Source organism: Schistocerca nitens, chromosome 8, assembly GCF_023898315.1.
Source record: "Schistocerca nitens isolate TAMUIC-IGC-003100 chromosome 8, iqSchNite1.1, whole genome shotgun sequence".
Classification (NCBI taxonomy): domain Eukaryota; kingdom Metazoa; phylum Arthropoda; class Insecta; order Orthoptera; family Acrididae; genus Schistocerca; species Schistocerca nitens.
In genome coordinates, this window is record NC_064621.1 from 287,834,073 (window position 1) to 287,853,553 (window position 19,481).

General features: G+C 40.3%; 1 protein-coding gene across 1 annotated transcript in view; it reads right to left on the minus strand.

The window, feature by feature from the left end:
• Positions 1-1,320: 1,320 nt before the first annotated feature.
• LOC126198776 (cathepsin O-like) overlaps positions 1,321-19,481 on the minus strand; it is a 123,195-nt gene continuing 105,034 nt past the window's right edge. The window contains exons 5-7 of the mRNA XM_049935339.1: positions 13,820-13,864; positions 3,456-3,724; positions 1,321-3,281 (exon numbers count right to left, since the gene is read on the minus strand). Of these exons, the coding sequence (XP_049791296.1) occupies positions 3,244-3,281; positions 3,456-3,724; positions 13,820-13,864 (352 nt within the window). The 3' untranslated portion in view covers positions 1,321-3,243. The remainder of the gene's footprint in view (positions 3,282-3,455; positions 3,725-13,819; positions 13,865-19,481) is intronic.

Consider the following 19,481-nt stretch of genomic DNA (forward strand, 5'->3'; position numbering starts at 1 on the left):
TTCTTTTTGTGAAAAAAATCCATTTCAAAATATGTTTCATGATGGAGGTACAGTTCTCACTACAACCATTCTTTCACAAAAAATTTCGGAAATGTTTAACAGTATTTTTTTGAAAGTCATGAGCAGTTGTTGATTAGAATTTCTACTATATGTAAAGCATTTTACAAATCAAACAGCAGAGAGAAAAGGGAAAGAGAAGTGGGGATGGGGTGGGAGTATTGGCAGTTCATTACATTGTTTTCAGGTTCTAGTTGATCACTAAAGTCAAAGAAAGTCACTAAAGTCAAAGAAAGAATTTGAAACTTTGTGCCAAAAACAAATGGCCCAAGAACAATGCTTGCTGAAAAAGGGGAGATTTACTATCTCTATTATTGATTACTGTCCACTGCCTTCCCCACTTACCTTGTGGAAGATAGCACTTTTAGTACCGTGTATTTCGCATATGGCACAAGTAGGTACTATGTTTGGGAATGGGCACAATACGCATGAAGAAATAAGGGATGAGTGTGGGGTGGGGGGGGGGGGGGGGGGGGCGGGCAGAGGACAGGCTTCAACCATCACCATTCATCAAACTTTGGCAGGTCGATTCTTTGCTCTAGCAAAACTAGACCAGTTAAGAACAGCCATGGAGAGAGGTCCAAGAAAACTGTTGCGGAACACAGCACTTCAGACTGGCATCTCAGTATTTGCTCAAAAGCTGTTCACAAACTTGAACTGAAGCTTTTCACAAACTTGAACTGAAGCTTTACAAAGTAACGGTACTGCTTTAACTGATTCAGATATCCCTGCTTGACATTAGCAATGCAACTGGCTACTGTAGTCTGTGCATGATGGAGAAGCTGATCCTGAAATAATCTCTTTCTCTGATGAAGCATTTATTGGGGTAAGTGAATTCACGAACATCGACATCCTCAACCCAATGTAACATTTTTCCAGAGACCTTTGGTTATTTCATGGAGGACAGTACATGACTACACAACATCAAGGATCTATGACAGTATTACCAGCTGTTTTTATGATAGGAACTATTCTTTATACGCATCCTGCCAAAGTCTGAGAAATTCAACAGGCTGTGATGTATCTACTCTCCTGTTACGTAAATTCCATAAAAATGGCTGGATAAGTCATTTTGTAGGTTGCAAGAAAGCAAGGTACCCTGCTTTCAGGAGGACCATGCTTAGTACAGCACTGCAGTCTTGAACCACCAACCTTCTGATTGAGGACAACTTTACATTAATCTCTCCCCCAGTAACAGGATGACTCTGGACATATTCTAATTGTTGTTTCCATGCAAGATCAATCAAGATGTTGAACAAAATGTACAATATTTACCTGACCCTTTTATTTTGTGAAAGATGCACTGTGTTCCACATATGGAGATGCACTAACATATACTTTCTATTATCTTGTACATTAATTCACACACTTCCATTTCCTTAAAAACTCTTGTGTGACTCCTTCAATTTTGGAATTTGTACATGACTCATAGGAAAGACTGATAATGCCACAACACAATTGTCAAAAGCACCAGTTTTGGTTGAGAAGCCAAGTATCACAATGTAATACCAAAAAGTGTCCCACAGTTAGAAGCATAACAATAATGTTCATTCAGCAATCAAAACACCTGCTACTGACAACAAATGGCCTTAAACCAACTATACCTAAAGCACATTATTTAATCTGTACAAATATAACCTTGTTCTGAATATATTGCTGAGAGGGGACATCATAAATTTTTATTTGCACTCTCCTGGTGGCACTGAGTTACATAAACTTGTGTCAGGTAAACCCTACGTTCCACGTTTATGAGGAAGGTTTTATAGTACATCAAATCTTACACCATCAGACATACAAGAAACACATCAGCCATTATTATGAATGTCATAGCAATCATCATTACTAATATTGTTTTATTTTGCATTCCAGTAAGCTGGTTATGAATGGCTTGACAGATAACAGATAAAAAATACTTATTTCCCACTACCCTGCTTCATAAAAATGACTGGTGTATTTGTACTGTTTCTTCTTCGATATTATAAACAAGTTCTTAGAGTGAATGGTAGATCTCTAAGTAACAACAAATACACTGAAACGAATTTGAAATATTATAAAAAGGTTATTTACAAACTGTATCCATAAAAAACAAAAACTCTAGCAATAATAATAACTAATAAAGTCTTCTAATCCACAAACAGATGAAACTTCACTTAATGCCTCACACAAGCTGTTCTTATTGCCATTCCACTGTCTAAAAATGGTACACGAAAAGGTATCAAATGATGCCAAAGTTTCAGTTTTATGAAATCACATTTCCTAAACTTCAGCTAAAAGCTAAGTGGATTACGGACAACCTGGCGATGCTGCATAGATCACTGTTTCCAAATGTTAGAAACATTATATGCACAATCTGCAGGCTGAAATTATATGACTCTTGTACACAAGTAACAGTCTTCTTTCAAAACATTTTACAGTCTGAAAATACGCAGCACATTATTTTAAAATATCTGCTAATATAAAATGTAGAAATGTTTTTATTTAGATGCTATAAAATTTAAAAAGTACTAGATATTTAAAATATTCCTTTTATATGGCACTTTGGGCAGCACATTACCCCCGTTATATCAGAACTATCTGATTATTCATTTAATGTTACTGAAAACAATTAACACATTCACGATTCTCCACACTTGACTCCCAAGATCAAATTTTGCAAAAAAAAAAAAATCCCTTATAAAATGGACTGAATACTTTTCCATGTGTTTGCACACGAAAATCTGAATCACACGAGAATCCAAGCAAAAAATTCTGTGCTGGATGTTACTAACTACACTTTTCTTTCAAAATTTATGCTAAAAAATTAAAATATTATCATGAGCAGTGGACAGATTATTCATTACACATTCATAACACGGGCACCACAAAAAGGTCATACAACCTCATTCTATGGAATAAAAGATGCCCTAGGTTTGAAATGTTATACGTAAAAGTACTGGACGGATTGCATGCTGCCCATGTGTTCTGTGTAGGGCACTTTTACAATAAGATAAAAGTTAAATGCTCTCCTCATAAAAGAAACAAAACAAAATCCTCATTTATCTACACTATGCTATTGTCTCCTACTGTAAAATTGTCTAAAATATAGTATCTTACAGCTCACATTTACTCTAGAACTCTAAAAAATTCCTTTTTTTTTACTTTTATGACATGGAAGAGAACAATGTGAAGTGTATCTCAGAAGGATGTTCATAATACATCTAGTGATGAAACTTCCGTTGCTAATCCTGAAAAAATGAAAAATGTATTTAGTGCAATATGCTAAGCTAAATTTATATTTATTTAAAGATATACAGAATATCTATTCTGTCCAATAGTCAGGTATAAAATGACAATACAAAAACCAAAAACTTTCCTTTGTAGGGAAACAATTTAATGTTATATGGAAATAAATTACTCACCACAAAGATTTTCACCAATAGCAATATACAAATATCCTTTATCACCAAAATCTGGCCCCCAAGAATTCCGAAGAATATAATGTGGCACAGCAGAAGATTTATCATATCCCACTATCTGCACCGCATGGTTTATGTGTACAGGACTGCCATCACAGTGAAACTGAATAATTCCACCTAAGTAATTCTGCCAATTTAGGGCATTAATTGCAACAATAACAGGCCCATGATTCGCTAGCATTAATAGAATTTCTTCTTCATTTCCAACTAAGCTGAAACAGATAAACAGATTATAAACATGATGTCATTATTCTGCAAGGAATCAAACCCCACCCCAATCCCCCGCACCCATACACTTTTATATTTTATTTTGTGATCAAGTGCTCTTCCTGACACTAGAGTCATTAGTTAACCTAAGGGAGGGAAGCTCTGCAATTTGTCAGTGAAATGTGTAAACTTCATTCTGTGTGTTCTTGTATTTTAACTGCTTGTGTATTATATTTTCTGATTTGGAAATTGGGAATCACCACACAATGCCTAAATGAATGGAAAACCACCTAAAAGTGACACTCAGATATGCTAGTATAACAAATCGACAGCCATTAATCACCCACATGGACCTGATCCTACTCTGCTAACCACTATCTCACAAGATAAGGTGCTGTGTCTTAAGCTATATGAGCAAATTGTCTTGCTGCAGGGCTGATTTTTGTAAAATCACATCTCAATAGAAGTACTACTTCATTAACTAAATGGCTCAAATGTATGCTGACATTTCCCTTCCACTATCTGTGGAAACACCTATCTCTGAGAATTGCAGCTTAATTACCTGTTTCTGGACATTTAACACCAAGTTTTTTGACTTATCAAAACTCAGTTCATGGCACAGTAATTACAATGTAACCACATATGTATGCAAGTTCCATTAAACATTACAGAAAACTTGCAATCTCCATAAAATTATTTGAAAGTATATATTTAAGTGTAATATTTTGTTAGTTAGCTTTGTGTTCCATGGATCATTTTTATGATTTATCAGAATGATGTCAGATGAATCATTTTACATTCATATAGAAACATGGCTATGTCACAACCACTACCGAGCTCTTAATTAGTAGTAACCAACTTGTACCTACCACCACTTACATATGACATAAATATAAATTTGAAGATAATTGGCAAAGCCATTCTTGTCAAATATTGCTAGCGATGTGACTGATAATAGAAGGGAACAATGGAACATTACAAGATAGCTGTCATCAAAACCTAGTCCATTGTTCACATATTCCAGAAACTTATTCCATTTTCTCACTTCATATCTCCTTTTTTCCCTTAAATTGCACACAGGGAAACTTTTTCTCCCATGTTTCTAATTACTCCTTCTTAGCTTATTTACATTATGCTGCAAGGTTGTTCTCACTGCTCTTCCTTGGACCCTGTGCTCCCCGAAATTTTGAACCAATTCTTCCCAGTTCCTCCCTCATCAAACTAACTATTTCAATAAATCAATTACTTGTCCCTTAGATAATTATTTTGCTCTGCATTTTAGCTGTCTGCCATCCAAGATGGGCTTTTCTGCAGGATATGAGTGTATTTCTTCATCTACACCTACATCTACACTCTGGAAATCACCATGAGGTGCATGGCAGAGGGTACGTCCCACTGTACTAGTTATTAGGATTTCTTCCAGTTCCATTCACGTATGGAGCGCAGGAAGAATGACTGATTGAATGCCTCTCTCTCTCTGTGTGTGTGTGTGTGTGTGTGTGTGTGTGTGTGTGTGTGTCTGCAGAAATTATTCTAATCTTATCTTCAAGATCCCTATGTGAGTGATACATAGGGGTTTTTGTATATTCCTAGTGTAATCATTTTAGTGTAATCATTTAAAACCGATTCTTGAAACTTCGTTAATAGACTTTCTCGGGATAATTTATGTCTATCTTCAAGAGTCTTCAGTTCAGTTTTTTCAGTATCTCTGTGGCACTCTCCTATGAATTAAACAAACCAGTGACCATTTGTGCTGCCCTTCTATATATACATTCAATATCCCCCATTAGTTCTGTTTGGTACACTTCCCACACACTTTATCAATCTTCTAGAATCAGTCAAAAAGTGATTTGTAAGCAATCTCCTTTATAGACTGATTGCACTTCCCCAATATTCTACCAATTAACCGAAGTCTACAACCTGCTTTAACCACAACTGAGGCTATGTAATCCTTCCATACCACATCCCTATGAAGTGTTAAATCTAGGTATTTGTTGGTTGGTTGGATTAAAAGAGGGGTAAAGGGACCAAACTATGAGGTCATCAGTCCCTTGTTCCGAATAAAATATGCCGCAAGTGTAAGAATAAAACAAACGAGACTGACAACTCAAAATGGAATGAAAGGAAAAATCACAAGAACGATGAAGAGCAACAAACATGTAAATGGACAAAAGGGGTCAAGAAAACCATAGAAACGCAAGAAACAGGATGAAGAAGCACTACAAGCACTATGGTGGAGGACACAGAGGGACAAAGAACATGTGCTAAAACTTAGATCAAATGATAAAACCAACCCTCACGAATAAAACGTAAAACTAAATCAGCTGATAAGCCGTTGTCAGATAAAATTAGCGGCAACGAGTCTGGTAACCCAAGATTTCGTCGCTGGGCAGTCAAAGTGGTACAGTGCACCAGAATATGGGCCACTGTGAACCAGGCACCACACCAACACTAAGGCGGGTCTTCACGGCGCAAGAGGTAACTGCGGGGTTGCCCAAGAGTGGCAAATGCAGAGCCTGCAGAGGACAACTGATTCCATGCGAGAGGCACACATGGAAGACTTCCACACATTTGTAGTCTCATTAACGACAGCTTGTTGTGTATACTGTCATGCCATTCCGTCTCCCAAAGCCGAAAAACCCTATGGCGTAAGTCAGAACACACGTCAGGTTCAGAGGTGCCCATCTCCAGAAGCAGTTTCTGCATAGCCTGTTTGGCCAGCCTGTCAGCAAGTTCATTGCCTGGGATGCCGATGTGTCCTGGGCTCCGCATAAACACCACTGAATGACAGGACCAGTCCAGGGCATAGATGGACTACTGGATGGACGCAACAAAAGGATGGTGAGGGTAGCACTGGTCAATAGCTTGTAGACTGGTCAAGGAGTCAGTTCACAGAAGAAATGATTCCCCAGGATATGAACGGATATACTGAAGTGCACGAGAGATGGCCACCAGCTCTGCAGTAAATACACTGCAACCATCAGGCAAGGAATGCTGCTCAAAATGGCCTCTGTGGATGTAGGCGAAGCCACCATGACCATCAGCCATTGAGCCGTCAGTGTAAACCACTTCAGAGGCCCGGAACATATCAAGAATCAAGGGGAAGTGACAGCGGATAGCAGCAGGAGTAACTGAGTCCTTAGGGTGATGTGAAAGGTCCAGATGAATCTGCAGCCTAGGTGTATGCGGATGGACCTCGATGGGAGGTGGTAAAGGGAAGGACTCCAGTTCGGACAGAAGGCATTGCATGCGAACCGCAATCTTTAACCCTGACCCGGGCCGCCAATGCGGGAGACGAACTGCCATGGGTGGAAAAAGGAGATAGTAGTTCAGATGCTCAGGAGAACTAGAATGTGTGTCATATGCTTTGCATAGATCAAAAAAGATGGCAACAAGGTGTTGGCATCTAGAAAAGGCTGTTTGGATGCCAGAATCAAGGGACACAAGATTATCAGTGGTAGTGCGACCCTGGCGAAAGCTGCCCTGACATGGAGCCAGTAGGCCACGTGACTCCAGGACCGAACCTAACTGCCAACACACCATACAATCCAGCAGCTTACAAACAACATTGGTGAGGCTGACAAAACAGTTTTTGCCGGGTTTGAGCACTGGAACGATGGTGCTCTCCCGAAATTGCAATGGAAAGACACCATCGCACCACATCTGGTTGAAGACAACGAAGAGATGGCTCTTTTAGTCAGACCAGAGATGTTTAACCATCTGACCGTGGATCCGGTCTGGCCCAGGAGCTAGAAGCTGTGTCGGGACAATGAGCAAGTGCGCTGAGGAGCTCCCACTCTGTAAACGGGGTGTGTTATAGGGTTCACTGTGGCGTGTAGTGAACGAGAGGACTTTCCTTTCCATCCGCTGTCTGTGGCTGTGAAAGGTTGGGGGGTAGTTCTCCGACGCAGAGGCTCGAGCATAGTGATCAGCGAAGTGCTTGGCAATTGTGTTTGCATCGGTACATACCATGCCATTGATGGTAACGCCAGGGACACCTGTAGGGGTCTGGTACCCAAAAAGATGTTTGATCTTCGTCCAGATTTAGGAAGGTGATGTATGGCACCCAATGGTCAACACCTACCTCTCCCAACACAACTGTTTCCATTGTTTTATAAGCTGGCGTACATGGGCATGGGGCCACTTAAAGGCTATCAGATGCTCTAGGGAAGGGTGTTGCTTATGTCCTGTAGAGCTCGTCACACACTGTAATTGCCTCAGCAAATTCCGGCGACCACCAAGGGACTGCCGTTCATCAGGGGCACCCTAAAGAGTGAGGGATTGCGTTTTCTGTCACAGAAACGACTGTGGTAGTCATCTACTCCACCATCACATCAATGTTACCGTGTGGGGCGGAGTCAACGGTGACATCAGAGGTGAAAGTTTCCCAGTCCGGCTTGTTTAAAGCCCATCTGGCAGGCATCGGTGGGCCTGACGGCAGGGCAGTGACAGGAAGATGGGAAGTGGTCACTACCACACAGGTCAACATGCGCTATCCATTGGACAGATGGGATAAGCCCTGGGCTGCAAATTGATAAATCAATCGCTGAGTAACTACCTCGAGTCACAATGAAATGTGTGGTGACCCCAGTATTTAAGTGGCAAAGGTCGAACTGAGACAGTAAAATTTCACCTTTTCCTCGACCAGTAAGCACAGTGTCACCCCACAAGGGATTACGGGCATTAAAATATCCCAAAAGTAGCAAAGGTTTAGGGAGTTGATCAATCAGTGCAGCTAATAGATTCAGGGGTACTGCACCATCTGGAGTAAGATATACGTTGCTGGCAGTTATTTCCTGCATCGTCCATATGCTGACAGCCACAGCTTCAAGAGGGGTTTGAAGGAGCACAGGTTCACTACACACTGAGTTTAGGACATAAATGCCAACTCCACCCGACATTCTACTATAGTCGCTAAGGTTCCTGTAATATCCCTTATAGCCACAGAGAGCAGGGATCCGCCTTACCGGGAAGAAGGTTTCCTGAAGGGCAATGCAGGAAGCAGGTGTAAAGCTTAACAGTTGCCGTAGCTCAGCCAGGCAGTGGAAAAAACTGCTGCAATTCCGGTGGAGGATGACATCATCATGAGACTGGGAAGGCATTCAATGAGGCAGTTTACGTCTCAGGGTCACCTGCTGCCACCGACTCTTTGCCTGAGCAGTCTATATCCATTGTGTCTGAGGGTCCCGCGAGATCCTGGCCCTCAGCGGATGCCAGAATCTCCACCCCATCCTCAGATGCAGAGCTTGTAGGTAGTGGTGGTGTGGGTACCACTGCAAGTTCCTTGTTCTTGAGGGGGAGGTCTTCTTTTTCGATTTCTCGCACTGTTCCTTGGGTTTCCCTGGCTGGGAGGACTTCACTCAATCAGTCTCCAGGACTGAGGATGAGTGTGAAGCCCTACGACCACCTGCGTTTGGGCTCTTCAGCCACTGGCAGGTGTCATCTCTCCCACTAGCAGAAACCTGGGAAGGGAGTGACCCAAGGGACCCCTATCTAGCGAGAGGAGCCGAAGAAGACTTTTACTTCTCTAACTCAGAAGTGGGGACAAATCAACAATGGTTGGGGGGGGGGGGGGGTTTGCTCCCGTAGTAGGTGATGCGGGAGCAACAGGGAGGGAAGTGCCCCCCACCATCAGGGGGGCAGGTGTAGTCTCCCGGTTATGAGAGGTGACACGAATACTGTTCTCGTAGCGGCAGCATATGAGGTGGTCATAGCCACAGGATGTAGGCGCTCAAATTTCCTCTTAGCCTCAGTGTAGGTCAGTCAGTCAAGGGTCTATTACATGATTTTCCTCTCTTTCTGTAAAATCCTGCAGTCTGGAGAGCAAGGTGAATGATGCTCTCTGCAGTTGACACAGATGGGAGGCGGGGTGCATGGAGTATGGGGATGTAATGGATGTCCACAATCTCGACAGGTGGAGCTGGAAGTACAGCAGGAAGACATATGGCCGAACTTATAGCACTTAAAGCTCCACATCAGGGGAGGGATATATGGCTTGACATCACAGCGGTAGACCATCACCTTGATCTTCTCGGGTGATACGTCACCCTCGAAGGTCAAGATGAAGGCACTGGTGGCAACCTGGTTATCCCTCAGACCCTGAAGGACGCGCCGGTGAAATGAGCACCCCGTCACTCTAAATTGGTGCGCAGCTCATCATCAGACAGCAAAAGAAGGTCCCTGTGGAATATAATACCCTGGACCATATTTAAGCTCTTATGAGATGCAATGCTAACAAACATCTCCCAACCTGCCACAAGCGAGTAATGCCTGTGACTGGGCAGAAGATGCTGTTTCTATCAAAACTTACCCAGAGTGCATTTTGGACAAGCCCTCCACCCCCCCAAACTTGTCCTTCAAATGCTCCACCAAAAACTGAGGCTTCATGGACATGAAAGATTCCACATCAACTCTCGTACACACCAGGTACTGGCGCGAATAAGCTTCACTGCCATCCTTAGCCTGGCGTTCCTCCCACAGTGTGGCCAGGGAGGAGAATGACTTGGGGTCATATTTCTTAGCATTGAAGTTAGACTTTGCCCACTTAGAGACTGCTGGCAGCAGACCACCAGCAAGAGATGACGTACTACACTTCATGATGTGTCATCCACCCTGATGCCACCCACTCCGACCAGGGGTCCTCCCCACGGGCGCCACCCAGCCACAGCAAAGGCCACCTGGCAGAATCGCCATTGTTGCGAGTCCCGATGCACCAGGGTGACGGGCATCTACTCCTTGGCATACACAGGTAGTTAGTGGCTCAGGCATCAGCAGAGGGATTCCTGTGTTGTCAGTGGGCTAAAAAACAGAGTAAATGGTGGCCCCACCACAATGGACTGGTTATCGTGCTGAATAAGAGGTACAAAGAAGTGGAAAATGTACCCAGGAAGGCGTCCTTGCCCAAGAGATGGAGAATGGGTGGGACTGCAATGCAACAACAAGAAAGTGGGCTAAATATCTCAATGCACGATGGACACAATGCACCATGTAAGGCACCCTTTGCCAATTGTCACACTCTTCAGAAAAATTTTGAAAAATGGAGGTCAAACCCTACAGGGGACCATCACAAAGGCCGAAACGTGTGAGACTCCTGTTAGTCACCTCTTACGACAGGCAGGACTACCTTGGGCCTATTCTAACCCCCGGACCCACAGGCTAGGTATTTGTATAAGTTTGCCGATTCCAACAGTGACTCATTGATATTACAGCCATAGGATAATATGTTTTTGCATTTTGTGAAGTGCAAAATTTCACATTTCTGAACATTTAGAGGAAGTTGCCAATTTCTGCAGCACGATGAAATCTTATCAAAATATGATTGAATATTTATGCAGCTTCTTTCAGGTAGTACTTCTTTATAGGTAACTGCAGCATCTGCAAAAAGCCTGATTTTACTATTAATATTGACTGCAAGGTCATTAATATACAAAATGAACAGCAAGGGTCCCAACACATTTCCCTGGGGCACACCCAAAGTTACTTCTACAACTGCTGATGACACTCCATCCCAGATAACATGCTGTGTCCTCCCTACCAAAAAGTCCTCAATCCCTCACAAAGTTTACTTGATATCCCATATGATCATACTTTTGACAATAAGCATAGGTCTGGTACTGAGTCAAATGCTTTTCATAAATCAGGAAACTGCATCAACCTGGTTGCCCTGATCCAAAGTTTTCAGTATGTCATGTGAGAGAAGTGAAAGTTGTGTTTCAAATGATTGATGTTTTTGAAATCCATGCTGGTTGGCACTGAGGAGGTCATTCTGTTCAAGACATCTCATTATGTTTGAGCTCAGAACATATTCTAAGATTCTACAACAACAAATCAATGTCAAGGATATTGGACAGTAGTTTTGTGGATCACTTCTACTACTCTTCTTGTAGACGGACACAACCCATGCCTTTTTCCAAGAACTGGGCACATTTTTTTTTTTTTTTGAGCGATCTACAATAGATTATAGTTCGAAGAGGGGCTAACTCAGCAGCAAATTCAGTATAGAATCTGACGGGGACTTCATTGGGCGGCGGAGCTTTGTTCAATTTTAACTATTTCAACTGTTTCTCAACACCACTGACACTATACTTATTTCATTCATCCTTTCAGTGGTACAAGGATTAAATTGGGGCAATTATCCTGGGTTTTCTTTTGTAAAGGAACATTTGAAAATGGAGTTAAGCATTTCAGCTTTTGCTTTGCTACCCTTAATTTCAGTTCCTATGTCATTCACTAGGGACTGGACACCAACTTTAGTGCCACTAACAGCCTTTACACATGACCAGAATTTCTTTGGATTTTGTGAAATGTCATTTGCAGTATTCTGCTATGGTAGTCACTGAAGGCATCATGTATTGCTCTCGTCAGCCAAATGTGTTTGATTCAGCATCTCTCTGTCTATAGCTCGATGCTTTGTTTTGCACCTATTATGCATTAATCTGTTTCCTTCAGAAGTTTCTTTACAGTGACTGTACACCATGGAGGTTCCCTCCCATTATGAAGTGTTCCACTCGATACATATCTATCCAGATTATGGTCAATTATTCTTCTAAACTTGAGCCAGAGCTCTTTTACATGCTCCTGCCCTATGCTGAAAGTTTCAAGTTCCTCATTGAGATACAACACTACTGATGTTTTATATAGTTTACTGAACATTTATATCTTTCTGCTTGTTTTAGTTGTTCTTTGTACTTTGGTAATCATTGTTGCCACAAACACATCTTGGTCACCGATACCAGTTTCGCTGTGGACATCCTCAAAGGCTTCAGGTCTATTTTTTGCCATCAGATCCAAAATATTTCCATCATGAGTGGGGTTCCTAACTATCTGTTCTAGGTACTTTTCAGAGAAGGTATTTAGTAATGTTTCACAGGATGTCTTATGGCACCCACCACTAACAAAACTGTAATTTTCCAAATTACTTGTTGGATGATTAAGGTCTGCACCAATGATTACAGTATGATTGGGGAACTTATGTACAAGTGAACTGAGGTTCTCTATAAAGTTTTTCGTTACATCAGGAGATGAGTCTAGTGGGTGACAGAAGGAGCCATGATACTGAGTCTTGCCCAAACAATCTCACACACAGCTTCACTTTCTATCTCTGAGAATTTGAGTTTCTTGTCTGCTGTGACAAATAAACCACCTCTATTTCCCATTTGCTTCTTTTCATATACATTCAAAATTTTCCCAAAGATCTCACTGCTATCAGTTCCAGGTTTCAACCTGATATCTGTACATAGTATTACGCGTGCTTCACTGCTTTTCATGAATGCTTCAAACTCTAGCACTTTGTTGCAAATGCTTGGCAGATTTACCATTAGGATTTTAATACTCTCACCTGTGGAAGGCATTTCTTTCAATTTTACACTGATACTTCTGCATTTCCTACTGCTATCATTATTTGGATTGGATGGAGAATTGCTAAATGTAAAAAACCCTTGGGCGCACCTCACATAGTCAGCTAACTGAGTAGCAGCCTCTGATGTGTAGTGCACACCTGACCTATTTAGGGGGAGCCTATTTCTGACCTTGCTGTCTTTCCTGTATAGTTTAACCAAAACAGAGTTCTGTGGTACCAACCAGGTGAGTTGTCAAAAGTTTGCTCTGTTTCGACAAGTTACTCAGGCAAGAAAAACAATAACTTTATATTAAAACTGTGTATTTCCTGTCTGGATTCTAGCCAAATGTAAGGTGTTGATGGAAATGTACTACTAATTACAGACACTTTTGACTTATGACACCACCCCTGTTTCTTCTTGCTTGTTTCTTTCCCAAAGCTTCTGCTTGCATCTGTGACATATCCATTTGCTCAGCATTCTTGACAAACACATCTCATGGTTTTCAAAATCATAATGAATTGATAACTGGCTTGCACATCTAACTTAAAGCCTTCATCTTAGATTATTACATAATTTCTCATTGCTAATACCACAACAATTTGGCAGACAAGTTATGTAGATAATGATAATAATAATAATAATAATAATAATAATAATAATAAGAACAATAATAATAATAATAAGAACAATAATAATAATAATAATAATAAGTTGTTGTCCTGATATGTTGGTTATTATATAATAAGAGAAAATTGTACTTACTAGTCACATGTAAAATTTGGGGCAATATGGATGCCATTACCAGACCTGTAAAGTGAAGAATGGTGCATAATTATACATATAATGCTCAAATTCTGCTAGTCATATTACTATAATATCAACATGTTTCAAAACCAGCCAACCAACCAACACACACACACACACACACACACACACACACACACACACACACACACACACACAAAGAGATTCTAAAACAGAGAACTGCTAACTGAATATAAATTTACAATACGAAGGCACAATATTTACGTAGCTGATGTACTCTATGCACATTAAACATTCTTCTAGAGTTTTGTTAACAATACTGGCAAACAAAAATAAGCCTTGTATTCATTTTATAATTAGATTATCTGTAACATTCACAAGCAGATAAATCAGAAGCAATCTTCTCATAATCAAATACATCACAACATCGTTAATATGTAGCACGACATATCATATAAAAAAATAACATATAACTCTACTGATAATTATATGTAAAGAAATTTCTTTTATTTGGGGGTCTGTATCAAATAATCTAACCAGTGAAAATTAGTACATTTCACTTTCGAAGTGAGGAGAAGACATATGATGCTGACTTCCAAGTGTCCAGCCTGCTCTATCAACTACTGGTACTGCTTCAACAAGATGAAAGATTGAAGCAGAACAGGATAACAGCAATGAATTTTATTAGTTAGCTCCTCTATCTGATGTTCCTGCTAGTCAACATGGCATAGTTCCAGACACACAGACATATAGTATATCTTCCCCATCACTGTAGGAGAAGAAAGCATCACTGTAGGAGAAGAAAGACTTCCCAATGTCTGGACTACAGTATCTCACAGTTACTGAATGAAAAGAGTCTTTAAAACTGAGGGAAGAGAAGAAGAAAAAATAGCTCCACAACTGAATGAACTTATCTCATGCAGTTCCTCGAATCATTCACAGTTTTGTAATGGCATAATTATTTCCACAAAATACAAAGTACACTATTTTCATACCGTCTAAGCACCATATATAATGTGAATTACTTTGGGAAAGAAGGAAAATTTTTGTACAGTGTTTGACAATGTTCATCTCCTGTATCAAACTCAATAAAGTTAACCTCCACGAAGGAAGGAAGAACGAAGTTTAGAGGTACACTGACATTATTAGAGTAATTTAAGAAAACTACAGATATTTTAAATGTGTCTGGCTGGACAAGAATTTGAGCTTCACTTCTGCTGAGAGATAGGTCAATGATTTGACCATTTCACAGTCTCCAGGTTGCTTCTAAAGTCATTCTCATAATAATTTCAAACAAAGTGCACTTCATGATTGTTGAAGTGAAGTGAAGTTTGATAAGATTTCTCTGAACCATATTAAACACAGCAATAAATAACTCACTAGTTAATAATTTCATGTAATTCACTTTATTTTGCAATATGGCACTTAGGAGATTCACATTACAGAAGAAAATTAGTGACAAAGTATTTTTATAAATTTCTGTTGGAAAAGTAGGGTCAAGTGTTTTGCACAGCCCTTGGGCTAGGGAGCATTTGTATCCAAAAAGAAGGATCATCTTACTGTAACTATCCTGCAGTAAAGGGTCAAAGTTTGAATATTACACACTTCCAGCTTAGGCAAGTGGAGCAATTCAGTTGGTTCTTTTTGCATTGATGTGGTCTACAGTGCACCTTAAGAGGCTTATGTAGTCAAATGGCTGAAATCTTTCTAATATAGTTCTAAGATCCTGATCTTTAACAACCTTGGAACTTTCCTTGATATCTGTAGCCATTTCTGAGGTACAGCCATTGAAAGTTACCCTACCTGTACACATAAAATGGGAAAAAAAAAAAACAAATACACATGTGAAATCTGGTGGGAGATAAAAATGTAGTTTATAAAGCAACGTAGCACGTAGAAATGTGTTTCTTCGGTATCATCAGAAGGGTTGCCTGCTACTGCTGCTAAGCAACCTTCCTGCTCAAGGCATGGTTCTACTATCTCCTTCATTTTAACTATGGTAGTACATGGTTTAGCATGCTCTTGGTTTAAAACTTGACATGAATGACAGGGAGTGACTCTAAGGCAGTTACCTTTGCACTGTGAATCTGAGGATGCATATTCAATTGACACAAAATCTGTCATGACTTAATGGAAAGTATATTACAGCCAGTTCAAATCATTTCATTTAAAATGCAGAAATTTGGCTGCAGTTGCTCACAGTTTAAAACAACATGCTCACGACTCATTAGGACAGTTTGTGTCATCATACTCATTGGTGATGTGTGCTGTATCACTGACTTGTATTAAATAAATAGAGGTCTTTTCATTAGCTGTTAGTTTTCTGAAAAAGGTTGCAATAAATTTTTCACATACCAATCAGAAATAATAGTTGGTTGGTTGACTTGGGGGAGGGGACACACAGCGAGATCATCAGTCCCATCAGATTAGGGAAGGATGGGGAAGGAAATTGGCCGTGCCCTTTCAAAGGAACCATCCCACCATTTGCCTGAAGCGATTTAGGGAAATCATGGAAAACCTAAATCAGGATGGCAGGACGGGGGTTTGAACTGTCGTCCTACTGAATGTAAGTCCAGTGTGCTAACCACTGCACTATCTCACTTGAGAGTAATAGTTTGGTGGAAAAATATCTGTACAATAATCCATGTTACACTAATTGCTAACTATACTCATGTTTTCATGTCATGTAGACACTCTTGATGTAACTCTTGAGGATTTTCAGAAATGAAACATTATTGATCTAAAAGTTTGCATACACTACAAATGCACATGTTTTACCAACAGGTAAAAAGAGATTTTTAGTATCTACCTCTCCATTATGCACAGGTCGTGATAACCAGCTGCAGTATTATCATCAAGCAAGAGAGCATTTACCTCGAATGTGAAACATCCTGTATTTATTATGAATATTAAAATTTTTATGATAGTCTGCCAACTATTCATGAACTATGTATCTCGTGGCTTTAGGTACTGTACGTAATATGCTGATCAGCTTCACTGCATGGTGGTTTTGGGTCATCACGCTTGGGATTGATTGAATGAAGCTTCAATCCCAATCATTAGATTATGTATTACTGATGTGAGACAGTATTTAGTCAGATCTTGATAAAATTTGAAAGTGATGCAAAGAATGGCAGCTTGCTTTAAACATTCATAAATGTAAAATTCTGAATTTCACAAAACGAAAAACTTGTAGTTACACTATCAATGAGTCACAATTAGAATCAGTCAACTCATACAAATGCCAAATGTGGTGTCACCGCCAGACACCACACTTGCTAGGTGGTAGCCTTTAAATCGGCCGCGGTCCATTAGTATACGTCGGACCCGCGTGTTGCCACTGTCAGTGATAGCAGACCGAGCGCCACCACACGGCAGGTCTACAGAGACGTACTGGCACTCGCCCCAGTTGTACAGCCGACGTTCACAGCAATGGTTCACTGACAAATACGCTCTCATTTGCCGAGACGATAGTTAGTGTAGCCTTCAGCTACATTTGCTACGACCTAGCAAGGCGCCATATTCAATTGATAATTAATATTATGAAGCATGTACCGTAGCGAGAGATGTTCTACAATTGTGGATTAAAGTTAAGTATTCTACCAGTTACCTCCTGTTTTGCTAGTCTTATTTCTCTGACCTGTTCCAGACCTAACGCCAGTCAGCGTGTAATTAAACGCGTGCATTTCGGCCTCCTCTAGAAAAACAGTGTTGGCTCTTCTGCCAACACTACACCAAGATATAACAATTTGTTGTGATACAAAACTGAACAATCACCGAGTTCGTAGTAGGCAGAAATTTAAAAATACGTTTAATACTGTCGAACTGATAAGCATGTTACTTTAAACCATTTAAAACCCTCTAAGAAAGGTATCAATGGTTCTTTTCATCCCTGCTGTCATGTAACCTGCTATAGCATACAGCTGCATGCATTGCATATGCAGCAGGGGCTATTCATACTGGAATGAATGGAATGAGTCTGGAAACACATAAAAATTAGGGTCTCAGGCCACAGGTCTGTATAAAGCCAGACAATGCTGACAAGCCTCATTCAACATTATGCCAAACTATCTTACACAATCAAATCAGAAAGTTTAGTTTGTGGAATGTGTACTCAATCAAAGGTGCGGAATCTCTTCGATGTAAGTCAAGTTGATGGTACGACAGGGGCAACATGTAAATATTGTAAAATTAAATTTAATAGTGCCCTGGCATCATAATTAAAAGAACATCTTATCAGATGTGATCTTTGACCAAACATCATTTAGACAATGCAAAAAAAAGAGAAGAAGTAGTTAGCAAACAATGGACTGCAGAACATTGAAGTATTACATTACACTATTGTCAGTGCCTTCTGGTTCTTCTCACAGTAAACAACTTACGACAGATTAACCACAATATTCTTCATCCAGGCATAAGGATACGTATCAAGCAACTAATAGTGATACTGGCGAAATTGTTACTAGGGCTATATATGCTTTGCCTGTTCCACTACCTATGCTGAATTCCAGATATCAGTGGGAAACATTTAAGAAAATACAGCCTGGCTATGAACCTCCTAGTCACCACCTGCTTAGACGATCTTTGCTTTCTGCTGAATATCATCATGTATGGTGACATTTGTCACAAAGAAGTTGGACTGTTCAACTGCTCTTACTCTGATTTCAGATGAGTGGACTGATGTATCAGGGAATAGTTATGTGAACTTTATTGTGACAATACTTCAGCCAACGTTCTTTAAAAGTATATGACCTGGTGAGGAAAGGGAAACTGCACAGTATACTGCTTTGCACCTAATTGATGTTATTACTTAAACAGGTGTGGAGACAGAGGTCACAGATGATGTGTGAAATATGCGTGCTTCACGGAAAATAGTAGAGGAGCAAAACACACACACACACACACACACACACACACACACACAGACACACACACACTCTGCATAGGTTGTGAAGCACTTATCTTTAATCTACTAATAAAGGATATAATGTCATGGATAACATTGGCAGAGTGCTTCCATCTAGTGAAGAAAATAGTAAAATTCTTTTTGGTGTGCCATGTCTGCCATGCTTTATTGAAAACAAAGAGAAACAGAAAATATGGTCATACCTCTGACATTAAAGCTTCCATCACCAACCTGTTAGGCAGGTAATGTGATTTTATTGAACAGTTTACTTAAGAATAATGAGGGAGCTTTGTGCTTAACTGTGCAGTACAACAGAACAGTTAAAGCTTCTGTGTTAGCAGATGAAACGTGGCAGCAATTTGAAGATACATAGCATCGTTTACAATAGTGTCAGAAGCCATACACAAGGTTGAAGATGATAATGCTGTATTTTCGGAAGTACATGAAGTGTTTGACAGCACTGCTAGGGAAGCAGACACTGCACTCCTAGAATGTAATATACTCTCCAGTAGACAGGTCTCTCATTAAAGGTGCTATGACACTGAAGCACAGGTAAGCATGTAGAACAATTTATGCAGTGGCAAATATGATGGATCCCTGTTTTAAAGAGGAAACTGTCAGTCAGGAGGAAGAACAGGTACTAGACTTTATCGCAACAATGAGTGAAGTCTTGGGATATGAAAGTGGTGCTGTTATTGGAAATTTTGCATCACTTGGAGCATCCCTGCTCCCCAACTTTGTTCACATGCTCCA